This window comes from Rhopilema esculentum, chromosome 21, assembly GCF_057945365.1.
Source record: "Rhopilema esculentum isolate cy_ngs chromosome 21, ASM5794536v1, whole genome shotgun sequence".
NCBI classification, from domain to species: Eukaryota; Metazoa; Cnidaria; class Scyphozoa; order Rhizostomeae; family Rhizostomatidae; genus Rhopilema; species Rhopilema esculentum.
This window is the reverse complement of record NC_142835.1, coordinates 5,369,603-5,381,835: the sequence shown is the minus strand read 5'-3', so window position 1 is coordinate 5,381,835 and position 12,233 is coordinate 5,369,603. Positions and strand designations below refer to the sequence as shown.

The 12,233-nt window shown below is 35.4% G+C and overlaps 2 protein-coding genes across 3 annotated transcripts; one reads left to right on the top strand and one right to left on the bottom strand.

Annotated features, from left to right (window-relative positions):
- Positions 1–468: 468 nt before the first annotated feature.
- LOC135684760 (uncharacterized) lies at positions 469–7,384 on the top strand. Its single transcript, XM_065200409.2, has 2 exons — positions 469–623; positions 5,055–7,384. The coding sequence occupies exon 2, from the start codon at positions 5,104–5,106 to the stop codon at positions 5,914–5,916; it is 813 nt and encodes a 270-aa protein (XP_065056481.2). The 5' UTR covers positions 469–623; positions 5,055–5,103; the 3' UTR covers positions 5,917–7,384.
- Positions 6,545–12,232, bottom strand: LOC135684761 (thioredoxin, mitochondrial). Of its 2 annotated transcripts, none has more exons than XM_065200410.2 (4): positions 12,093–12,232; positions 10,004–10,185; positions 8,829–8,952; positions 6,545–7,240 (listed from the first exon to the last, which is right to left on the bottom strand). In XM_065200410.2, exons 2-4 carry the CDS (start codon positions 10,183–10,185, stop codon positions 7,127–7,129), a joined length of 420 nt encoding a protein of 139 aa, XP_065056482.1. In that variant the 5' UTR covers positions 12,093–12,232; the 3' UTR covers positions 6,545–7,126. The 2 variants fall into 2 exon arrangements, with proteins under 2 accessions (XP_065056482.1, XP_065056483.1); XM_065200411.2 differs by having other exon boundaries at positions 12,098–12,192.
- Position 12,233: the final 1 nt, after the last annotated feature.

The following is a 12,233-nucleotide window of genomic DNA, read 5'->3' as shown; positions in this document are numbered from 1 at the left end:
CTCCTTCAGGTATGCTGGCTAAATAGTCTTTTGCTTTGCTTGCTTGAAAATATTTACAGAGGCATCTCGGATACTTCCTAATTTTGGTTTTATTTGATGTTTATAGCACTGAGAAGATTAACTTCAGGCTTGTTAAATCTTTGAAGTACATTTTTTTAATACAGAGATTCAATACGCTTGAAGCCAATGTCAAAGCGATAAGCATTATTTCAATCTAGAAGGCAAAAAAGTATTGAGTTATGCTGAAGAAAGGCACCCACATGTACGCTTAAACCCAGGCTGTTTCCGAACTCATTCATTGCTTTGCACATCTGCTGCAAATTATGATTTTCAAATTAGTTATTCCTTAGCTTGTTGAAATCCAATGTTGTCAAAAACTGGTCATTAAAGATCAACACCTTTTCAAAACGCATGAATAATGAAAACAGGTAAAGAGAGACACATCTGTTCCCAGCTTTGCTTATAATATGCAAGATTAATGAATTTCGCCATCAAAAGATCTAATCTACTTTGCCTGCGTGGGTGGATGTAATGCATAAATAGGTAATAGCAATTTTGCTGTTTGCATTTACCACATTCCTTCACTGGTTCTGGAGCTAACTAAAAGGCAACGTCAAATCAAGGCAAGTATAAAACAAATAAGTATTGCACCTAGTCAAATTACAGTTCTTTAAGATCATTGTAATGATGTTATATCTTCCCTTGGTAACAGAACTAGAGGTAATTTGAAGCATCCACATAGGTAAAGAAAAAGAAACTTTTCCTTAGCGCTCTGAAAGGCATAGGGTATTGTAGAAATCCAGTAACTAACATGCAGAGCTGTTGTACACTGCCAGTCCTTCCGTCTAAAATATCTCGATGTCATTAAACATCAAGATTAAGAATCGTCTGCGATTTCGCTATCATCTTCATTACAGAGATAGGTCAAGGTGAATGACTAACGATGGAGCAAAAATGACTTTAAACTTCATCAAAACTCAAAGCTGCAGCTGCAAGACAAAAAATTGATTAAGAACATAAGCAATGCAAAAAGGAAGAACATTTCTTCTTGACGGCACACAGGAGCTTTTTTCGTGATGCAAAACGTGGGAGGCATCTTCCTTTGTGTTCTAATACTAAAAAACGAACTTTCTAAAACTTTTTCGCTAAAGGAATTTCACTATGTTGTACCAGAAGTATTCAATAAATCAAATGAGAACAGGTGAATCGAGGCAAAAGTTATTGACAAGCTATTAGCAAAGCTCTTCATCAAGACGATAATGGGAAACAAAGGACAGCAGATTGTATTATTCATCTTAAAAGAAGTCCTGCCTTTGCTTTAATTGTCGTTTGGAAACAAATTATCGCTAGGTTGGTGGCATTAAAAGGCGCACTGTTACTTATAGCGCAATGAAGAACTCTACGTCTCCTGAATGACATGATTTCTTTTGGATTCTATTTTCAGCATACTCGAAAAATATTAAGGAACAATGAAGTTCAAAGATGTTGGAATCAATTCATTTCTCAAGGAATGTTATTAACAACGAAATGACAACATGAATTTATCCGAAATTCCGTAAACGTTGCTGTTAACCGTTGGCAAAAAAAGTTGTAATACAAACGATGCGGTTGAATGTAAACAGGAAGGTTCGAATGCGCTTTAGAATGGTACTGTGAGCGTCGCTAAGACTTGTTACGCGTAAAGAATAAGTGCGGCAAAATCTCAATAGAAACTACAAATTCCATTAATTTATCTTGGAAAGATAGGAGGGTATAATCCTTGTCTTGATGTAAACTGGTGTCTGTGATAGTAATAATGCGGACTGAAACAGTGAAAGTGAGAAATGATTGATTTTTGAAAGATAATTTTTCAGAGCACTGATAATCCTTTGTCTTTAGACAACAGCAGGGACACGTTATAAATCAATACAGCAAGTAGAAAAAAATCACCGAAGCCCATGTATCTTATTCCATTTTCTTCACTGTTACATAGCCAAATTAGTCACCTATTAAAACTCACCCGGGTCAACGAAGGAAATGCTCTCTCACACAGACGAGAATAACAACCAAAAAAAGAGTTTTTGAGTCTACTATCTCTGTTAGTGTGTATAAGTTTAGCGAATCAAAATTGAATATTGATTTATCTATACGTTCTGATACTTTGTATCAGATATTAAAGCCAACAACTGCTGATCAGGTCACAGCCAGAAGCGGACTGGCCCACCGGGACACCGGGAAATTTCCCGGTGCGCCCTCTGGCCCAAGTTATTTTTTTCAAAAACATGAAAATTTTCAAAAGGCAACTAATCTTCGCAGAGAACTAAAATTGATTACAAACATCAATTGCCCAAAGTACGTTTGCATAAAAAGTTTAGCTTTACCTTTAAGTTGAGCAATATTAAGATTGAATGCAAAGTTTCCCAATCTGCAAATTCTGCAAGATTTTCTGAAAACCTTGTAAAGAACATATTTTGCTTTGATAATGACTTTCAAAAAAGAAAATATTTTAAACATACTAGAAGCTTTTTTGACTGAAACTCCTCAGAGTATAAAACGTCTTGTAATTTTGGTTAGCTTGCAATTTTTTCAAGCAAGTGCACAATATTTGGATTAATTCGATTTCTATTGAGGGGGTAGTAGGGATTTTCACTAGTTATCGATGTGTTGGCTATTGGGTATGGGAACGTTCACATATTATGCAATCAGAGATGGGGAGGGGGGATTTACACAAACGTTATGGTTATTACGGTTATAATGGCCATTTGTTAAAGTTTGTTAAAATAGTGGTTTAGGTAGAAGGGGATTTTTCAAATATTGCCGTTATATGTGCATATTCCTTGTGTTGTCTCTCTTGAATAATAGTCCTTTTTTCTTTGAGCCATCAACTATCTCCTCTAAGGACAATACTTCCTGTCCGTGGCAAGCTATTATGTTTAGCAATTCAACTAACAACTCATAGGCATCATGCTTTTTGTACGTTAAAACCAGGAGTTTTGCACCAAAAGGAATTATCACTAACTGAAATAAAAAATCTTGACCAATTTTTAAAAAGAATTATACAGAATTTGTTGAGGATTGATACCCTCATGTAAGAACCTTCTAGGAAACTTAATGGAAAGTTAAACCTGCTGTTTTGAAAAAAACTGGTTTCAAATCTACAACTAGCTATTAACGTTTTCCAATCTTTCCTCAAATTTTTATCCCGGAAAGGAACTGTGCCTTTTCTTAAGAAATTCTTTATCCTTTTACCATTTCTACGCACAGTTTCTCATAGAGAGGGAGCCTATCAATCTGCAAAATCATCAATTTGCACAAAAAGGATGGCAGCAAGATCTCTTAAAATCCATTGTCCAAGATATGTTATCAGATATCTTTCAGACAAGTCTTCAGTTTAAGCACATGTTCAATACCTGATCATAATTCCGCACGCTGATGAACTGGAATCATATCTTTTGTAAATGATATGTAACTGTGGCGTGGAGGCAGGAGCAACATAGTCATTAGGCTAGCAGGTGCTGAGGCACCCCTTTACATTTCTCAATGATATACTGCAAAACTTTCAAGAAAATTTATGTTACCGTTTGATGAAAACGAAGTCATATTTCGTCAAATTTTTAAAGATTTTGAGATCGAGTTTAATCGAAAATAATCTCGTCTCCCAGGCCAGAGAAGCTGCTTTCTTTATAAAGTCTTGGAAGGGAGTGTCTCGCTAACTGAAAACGGGCTTTGAGTTTTAGTCCAACTTTCAAAATCTATCAGTTCATATCATCATTTGGTACATAAAATTGAGGACAATACGTCACTAGATACCTACAAATTTGACCAGCCGTGTAGACGTTTCAAATACAGTCAATTTGACAATGAGTCTTCTTCATGCCAATGCCAATTGTTCCGACATTCTAATTAGGGTGTTTTCAATCGCAAAGGATTTTAAGGATGAATTATGGCAAAATTTTTTCGGGCCCGTTCTACAAGCCCCAAAAATAAGCAACTTTAACACCTATTGGCACCCTTTTGCTTACTTTTCCCTGTGGGTCAAAGGGTAGCCAGTCCGCCACTGGGTCACACAGAACCATTTGACACAGTTTGAGTTTGACTGAGTTGCAATTTGGCTGTTGATGCTACGTTTCATGTTATGAGTGTTGTATCACTTTACTGGGATCCTGCATGACCGCCCCTTGTTAATTGTACGCTACTAATCACTTAAGAATAAAAAAATAGGCCAAATGCTAGCTTTTGTTCGACATCAATTTCTAATTTTTTCTAAAGAGGTCCTCAAGAGGGTCTGTGTTCCCACGTTTTCAAATATTTCTTTAAAAAGTCTTTCAGTTTCCAATAATTTTTCTGTAAAAAACCCTCAAGATCTTGCCAAAACGTTGCCTTGATCTCCGTCAAAACATGAGATGTTCCTGTGTCCAATTAAAAAATAAAGATTTCCTTGTTCCCTATAACCCTTGGAAGATCATTCCTAAATATTAATTTGAGCTGTAAACAATTTTCATCTTTCTATGGACGAAGATGTTACAAAACAAAAGGACAGCCCTATTCTTAGTTTACAGCAATATCCTATACCTATAGGTCCCCGCATGGCTCTGTTCTCATCGTTCCCCCTAAATTCGTACGGTTTTTCCGTCCAACGTCCTTGAGTTCTTAGATTAAGCAGCCCGAATTTTCATTTGGATTCCATGACTCTATTCGTTCATCGTTATAATAACCAATCCAAAAACTGTAGAACTGCCAAGTTACCGAAATTAAAGCTTTTTAAAAAATTCAATTCCATCTATCAGGTCCCATAAATTCTCGGCTGGTCATCTCTGTTTTTTGTAATGCTTTTAAAATGAAAATTTAAGTCCTATTCCCGCTTAACAGCACCTTTAAGTCTCAAAATAGTTAATAGAGATAGGACTTTTTATCTCATCTCTATGGTTGTGTTTGTTGTTGGCGGCAATGGCACTCAAATTATGCATAACCAGCGTAACTACGAAGCTAGTTTGGTTCACTAAATCTGGTGTGTGCTTATTGCATTAAACACTCCATAACAAGGACAGAATAAAATTATAAAGCGTCTTTTCTAGATCTGAGAAGAGTTTTATGAAGTGCTGAGAAGACCAACGGCGAATTACAATGACAAAGAGAGTTTTTCTCTGGACTGCTCCGAGATGCGTCTCAACTGCATTCGAACGCTCGGTAATGGAGCTAGAGAACAGCAAGATATTCCACGAGCCTTACTCGTGGGCTTACTATTTTGGGCCGCAGCGACAAAGCAGTCGGTATGAGAACCAGACTCCTGTTGAAGTGCACAATTACAGGGCCATTGGCAAAAACCTACTCAAAGAATACGACGGTATTGACTTGGTCTTCTCAAAAGATATGGCATACGCTGTTGATAACCATTTCAACGATTTACTCGGCGACGGAATGAGCAGCTTCCAGCACACATTCCTCATACGTGACCCAAAGAAGACAATACCGTCTCTGCACGCTGCATCTGTGAACAAACAGCTAACGGGATGGGACTACTTTGACCCAAAGGAAAGTGGCTTCAGGCAAATGTATGAGCTATACACATTTGTTGTCAAGCACATAGACAAGTGCCCTGTCATAGTTGATGCAGACGATTTGTTGGAAGATCCTGAAGGCATAATGCAGGCATATTGTGAAGGCATTGGCGCCAGGTTTGAGAAGAAAATTCTGGAATGGGAGCCAGGACCAGTGCCAGACTGGGATGTATGGGCAGGGTGGCATGAAAACGCACTGAAAAGCTCAGGCTTTCAGAAACAGGATCCCAACAAATCCAAGATCGATGCCTCAAAGAAAGGCGAAGAGAAGTTACCAAATGTAGTTATGCAAACGATTGAGCGTTGCATGCCATTTTACGAAGAATTGCACAAAAACAGAATACGGGCAAGCACCGCTAAAAGTCACCAAAGTCGTTGAGGGAATATCAACGTGTGAACAGTGGTGGTTGCTGTGTAAATACAACTTTTTGCCTCGAACTGGTGGAGAGAAAACGAAATATCTTACACGAAATAATCAAGTAATCTAATAGTTAGTTTTACATAATATGAACTGACGCTTTTTAGTTTCAGAATCACCATTACTTTTGTAGGCAAAGCAATATTGTCGGTATCTAATTTGTTTGTAGAATAGAATCAATTGAAAGATAAAAAATGCTTAAGTAAACACTCGTTAACTGGGCTGGAAACACTCTAATGAAAAACTAAAAATGATAGGAATCACAAAAGATATATTTACAATGAACCCAAACTTAACTTAAATTCTTTAATTTTATAAAGATTTCAGAAAACATTTCAATTATGAAATAATTTCAAGAAATATTTCAATTATGATTAAGGAAACATTTGGATTCAGCATCGACAATATACGAACAAATTTTTGTGACCCACTTTTACAATCGTATTTGAATTACTGCAAATTAGAATAACAAAGAAATTTTGAGGTACGAGGTAGGCTTGAAATTTTGAATTTCAAAATCTTTGGTAGCGTATCTTTTACTTGGTCCAGAGTTCTAAGAGTAAAATACGAAGAAAATTTGTGACAGTAGTAATAAGTTCTTGTAATGATTGAAATGTATAGATATAAATCAGAAATTGAATCAAAACTATACAATTTTAATTTTGGATAGATTACTAACAGTTCTTTCTCTAACAACAAAACCTTGAAGTCAATCAGAAAAGAAAAGGAATTAATCTTCAACTGATAAATACATTAACTTCAGCTATAGATTTAAGCAATATTTCTCACATACAATGCTAATGATCAATTTTTACCTCAATTAAATCAGATAAGAAGACACATTGCAGGTAGTATAAAAAAATCTTAGGGGGAAGGCCAAAGGGGGTAAGCTCCCTAGTGAAAAATCACGTGGCAAGGCTACTTCTAGCGCTTGAAATCATAAACCAGAAGCAAATACTATCTAGAAAAATTTGGATATTTCATGAAAAGATGCATATCTGTAAAAGGTGGGATAGAATAAAGAGGTTCTTTTTGCAGAAAGCAGCAATGATTTACGCGACAAGCAATTAATGCTTACAAACAGATGGATTGTTGATGACACTCAAAACTTCACAATATGTCCATCTTCCAATGTTTTTCAGTGAAAACTTTAACAGGTCTTATCTAAAGCTCAAGAAGCCACTTTACCCACAAACTCTTCTATTTTTTCCTTCTCAATAAGACCAACAAATTTATCAGTCAATTTTCCATTTTTGAAGGCAGCAACCGTTGGAACTGACATAACCTAAAAAAGGATTTTTTTGAGATAAAAAATGAAACACAATAGATAGGGGTTTAGCACAGCTTTTTATTGTCTTTTGTAAAATATGTTATCAACTACTATTTAATAGCAAAGTAAACTGTTGGAAAAAAGTTTGTTACAATGAAAGTGACTTTTTATTTACTGCAAAATGAGGCCTGATAAGGTAAAAGCTTCGTTCAAATATTCCTAGCAACTTTGCAACGAAATCAGACATTTTGATGTACAGTCCACCATAAACATTTTGCTACATAAAAAACAGACTCATCTCAAAAATTTTATTTACAGACTGAGCTTACATACAACATTTAGAATCTTCATGGATAGGAAATGATGGTCAAACTCTAACACATTCCTGAGAATTGTGACAGCTTTCTTGACTTTGTTTATTTAAATTTTGGAAAATTGCAATAGCAGGCTTGATTATGCAGGCAGTGCAATAACATTGTTAAAATGTTTTTACAAGAAAAAATAATCCAGCAGAAAAAGAAGTTGACAAATTACAGCTACAGAAGTTTAACATTCCTTACTCATAGACTCATAGATGGCAATTGGGCAGAAGAAATTACAAAATAAATTTACAACTTTAACGGAAAGCAGCAGGTCTTTTTGTAAAGAAATTTTCAAAAGGGGGACAAACTGCCAGCATGAATAAGCTTAGAAGGATGACCCCCCCTGACAATATTTTTTAAAGGAGACATCCTCCAGGGCCTAAGGGTATTAACTGCCCACAACTTCCTTGTATTTAGTTTTGTTAATGTATGATTACCACCAGTTTTTAAACAAACTAGTTGATGTAACAATGATTCCTGACAAATGAAGCTTTGCTTTCATTAGCAATTTGACATTTCATTCATGAATACTGGGATAAATTACAGTATTTCTGTAAATTTACACAAAACTAGTTTTTCCTTAAAATTCTCTTCATGGCTCTGATGGGTGAGTCATGTTTCTGTGAAGGTGGCCAATAGCCTGGGCCAATAATCTGGGGAGGGGGCTGGTGAGGGCTTTAGCATATGTTGAAAGAAAAGGCCTGGAAAACAGGTTACAGTTGTGAGAAAGAGAATGTTGGCCCAAAACTTGAAAAAAAAGAAGAGATCTTGGAAATCAGGCTTGCTACTTAGAAAAATTAAAGACAAGTTTGTAAGGTCAAGCTTCTTAATAGAGAAAAGCTCACAAGTTTTAGAATATTAGCCTGAAACAGTTTTGATCAATTTTTTAACATCAACCATTAATTTGCTCTATTTTCAAAGTGTGCTTTTGAATTTGTAAGCTTAGATGTCATAGCTATGTTTATGAAAGCTAAAAAGGAATACTGTTTTGACAATCATCATAGGAAAAGTGATGCATGAATACACATAATTTGGAATATATAGTAATTTCATGAAGTCTACAAACCATGTAATGTCAACCCACTTTCTATTGCTGGCATACAAGCCAAAAAGTAAACAATGGAAGGCAAAAATGACTTTATTCCAAAAAGATTCTATTGGATAACTGAAATAACAGCTGAGGGATATTGGGCACAACTTGGTATCATTCAGTGAGAGGCCTGAATAAATTGCGTATATACCTCATATTCCATTGCAATATCCATAAATTCATCAATATCAACTTTTGCAAAGTCAACTTTGTCAGAATAGGATTCCATGACTGAACTAAGCCTTGGTGCTAAGGCCTTGCAAGGTTGACACCAACTGGAGAAAAAAAATATAATTGAAAAACTGGGCAATTTGAAAAACACCATCAATAACACCACACATTTTTTTTATTTGGTACAAAACAGATCATAATTGATAATGACATGAAAAGATATCAATGGCAGCTGGTTAAAAGAGAACTGATACGCAAAAATAAATTTATTTGGCTCATTTGATGCAGAATGTGTCGCTGACTTCAAATCTGCTAAAATTTTTTTCTTAGATTCACAATTTTACTGATATTTGCACTTTTATCTGTCAATTACATCACAGCCAGGATAATCCTACTGCAGTTCTGCTAAAAGCTTTGGGTCTATTTCGTAAATCAAGATTTTTTAACTGCTTCAACCCTTAAGTATCAGTTTCTGAAACCCTTCATGCTTAGTGAAAATGATATTCAAGCTTTCAAGCCCTCTTTAGTATTTACTATCAAGATAGAATTACTGTGTTTGACACAATAAAATCAATTCATACAATGTTACATTGATGATTGGTAACTTGCAATTCCGTTTAGGTCATCATAGGCACTTGAGAGAATTAGCCCCATTAGGCTAGACAGACAAAGCAGTCTGGACAAAGACATCACAAACTGACATGAAATTCTAGTTTTACGATACCTGATCTCATTTAAATTGTAGCAAAAGTAATGTTTTTAACAGAAATTCCATATCAGTTTGTACTTCCAGTATGTTCTTTGCTCATAACATCGTCACTATTGAGCCATTGGACGACGTGGGAGCGCTATATATGTAATAAAACTACAATTCAGAGTCCCAGTCCATTGAAAAAGTCTTGTGCGCCCACTTGTGATGATTTTCGCCTCAAGTCTCAAATTGTCGGAACAACTGTCGTTTGTCAACTTTAGAGGCTTGTATTTCAAAAACGATAACTGTGATTTAAAATTTTTTTTTTGATACCAGAATTTGCTTGTCACAAACTACAATATTAGCAAAATTTATTTTTGCGCGGTAAGTTCTCCTTTTAGAAAGTTTTGTAATTATTCCATAATCAATGGTAATCTTTTTACTAATAACTGAGTACAACTTACGAAGCATGGAAATCAACAACAACTGGTTTGTCTGCTTGCAATATTTTTTCTTCAAATTCTTGTTGACTCTGGACATCAAAGGTTGATTTTCTTGTCAACATTGAAGTGACTTTTGATGCATTACCGGCAATATAATATGGAGAGAAAAATGCTCTATGACTGGACATCAATCGATACGCCATCTGCAATAAAAATTTAAATGGCATTTACATTAGCAAGCTTATTCTAAGAGTAAAGACTCAACAAAGCTATCTTATTACAGGCTCAAATTATAGGACGTAACAAATAGAAATAACATTGTCCACATATCAGCTGCAAAATGTCAAGATTTAAAAATAGGAACAGACTCGTGATAGTATTAATATAAGATGTAATTAGTTATGCAAAGTTCACCAATTCTAATGTCATGCATGACTCATATTATGAAATTATACATTGCTTATTAGTTATGCAAAATTGCTGTTTACAATTTCCTGTGTCTTCGACAGGCTGCATAGTATTTTTATGAGCAGGTAATTATTCCCTTGTGCTTACATTTGCAGGGGAAAAAATTATGTTGCAAAATGGCATGTTAAAAGCTGTAGGAATTTTCTTTTAAATAGCATTTGTAAGTCTTGTGGTAAGGCTGTGCACAAAATTTGCACGAATGTTTGTGCTGCAACTTTGCAGATTAATCTATATTTTAAAATATGTGTGGACGAGATTTGAGGACAAAATTAATTAACAGGGAATGCTTTCCCTGTACATCCCAAACTTTGCAGTCTGGTCTTTGGGCAGGATTTATAAATAACTTAAGTTCTGAGATGAAGAATAATGAGGTTACAAAACTTTTTTCAAACAGACTGCTTTTTAATTTTCTGTATGCATTTGTAAACAAGCACAAAATAAGCTCTTATCGTTAGCATTTTTATGAAGATGAACTTTATAAAGAAAAAATCTGTTCTGCAACTGAGCAGATTATTCTAAATTTGAAAAAAAATCTTATCAAAATTTCAAATACTGCCAATAGAGTTCTCAAGTGTGACATAACAAAAAACTATTTGAGAACTTTCAAATTTTGACCACTTAACACGAGAGAACACCATAAAATAGTCCCATATATGCAAAATCAGTTAAATTTGTCAACAATCAGGTGAGCTATGACCAATAGAAGATTTGAAGTTTTCTAACGGGTTATTGTTATTTTGGCTCAGTTCATAAAGTTATAAAATGAGACCAAATTACAGAGGTTTGATGAGACAGGAGTTTGTGCTCATCTGGATATATCTCAGCCAATTCGAAATACCTTTACCTGATTTTGCAGATTCAGAGGTATTCTATGATGCTCTTTCCGCAAATGGGAAAAAATTTCAAAAATTCTAAAAAAAGATTTTTGTGACTTTACAACTCTATGTTTGGTATGTTGCATCAGCTCCAGTCTGCAGAGTATGGCATGTGCACACCGGAGATATTTTTGTGCAAAACCTGTTGCACACCGGGTATTTTTGGGTGTGGCAACTAAGATGGGTGTGACTTGGTGTGGTCCCATAGAAAATGTCAGTTGATAAAAACAAGCACAGTCGTGTATGAACAATTTGAGATTTCATGAATCTTACTTGACAAATATACAAATAAAAACTTGCGCTATCTTCAACAGTATACTTCACACGCATTTTTACAGTGAAATGCAAATTCACAAATTTTAGCCACAACAGGGGAAATTGTCGGTGCACACCAGCACACCAGACATTTTTGGTGGTGCACACCGTCACACCAGGCTTTTTGCTCGTGCACACCGGAGATCTCGTCGAAAAGTGCCATACTCTGCAGACCGGCATCAGCTGCTTACAAAAGCAGTCCAAGTTACTTAAAACCCTCAGAAAAGAAACCAGGCAGTTTTGCCAAGAAGTAGTGTGCTAATCTAATAAAGAGCAAGAAATAGTGTCAATAAACAAACAAACAACGAGAATTCAAATCGCTAATAAATTACACCCGGCAGTTGTAGCTAGCATTTTTGGTCTCTCGTCAATCAAGATGCAAAACAAGAATAAAAGGAAAGTTTTGAAGAAACAGAATATGTACGAAGTGGCCATATCATCAAAACATTTACCTTGCCTTAAAGCTTTATGATAAAAACAATTCCTCTACAAAATGTCGCCGTTCAAGAAAGAATCGTGCTTATAAAAGGAAGCCTCTCTTAAAATTTGCGCGAAAAAGAGGATGGTCCTTGACGACAAACAGCAACAACAAG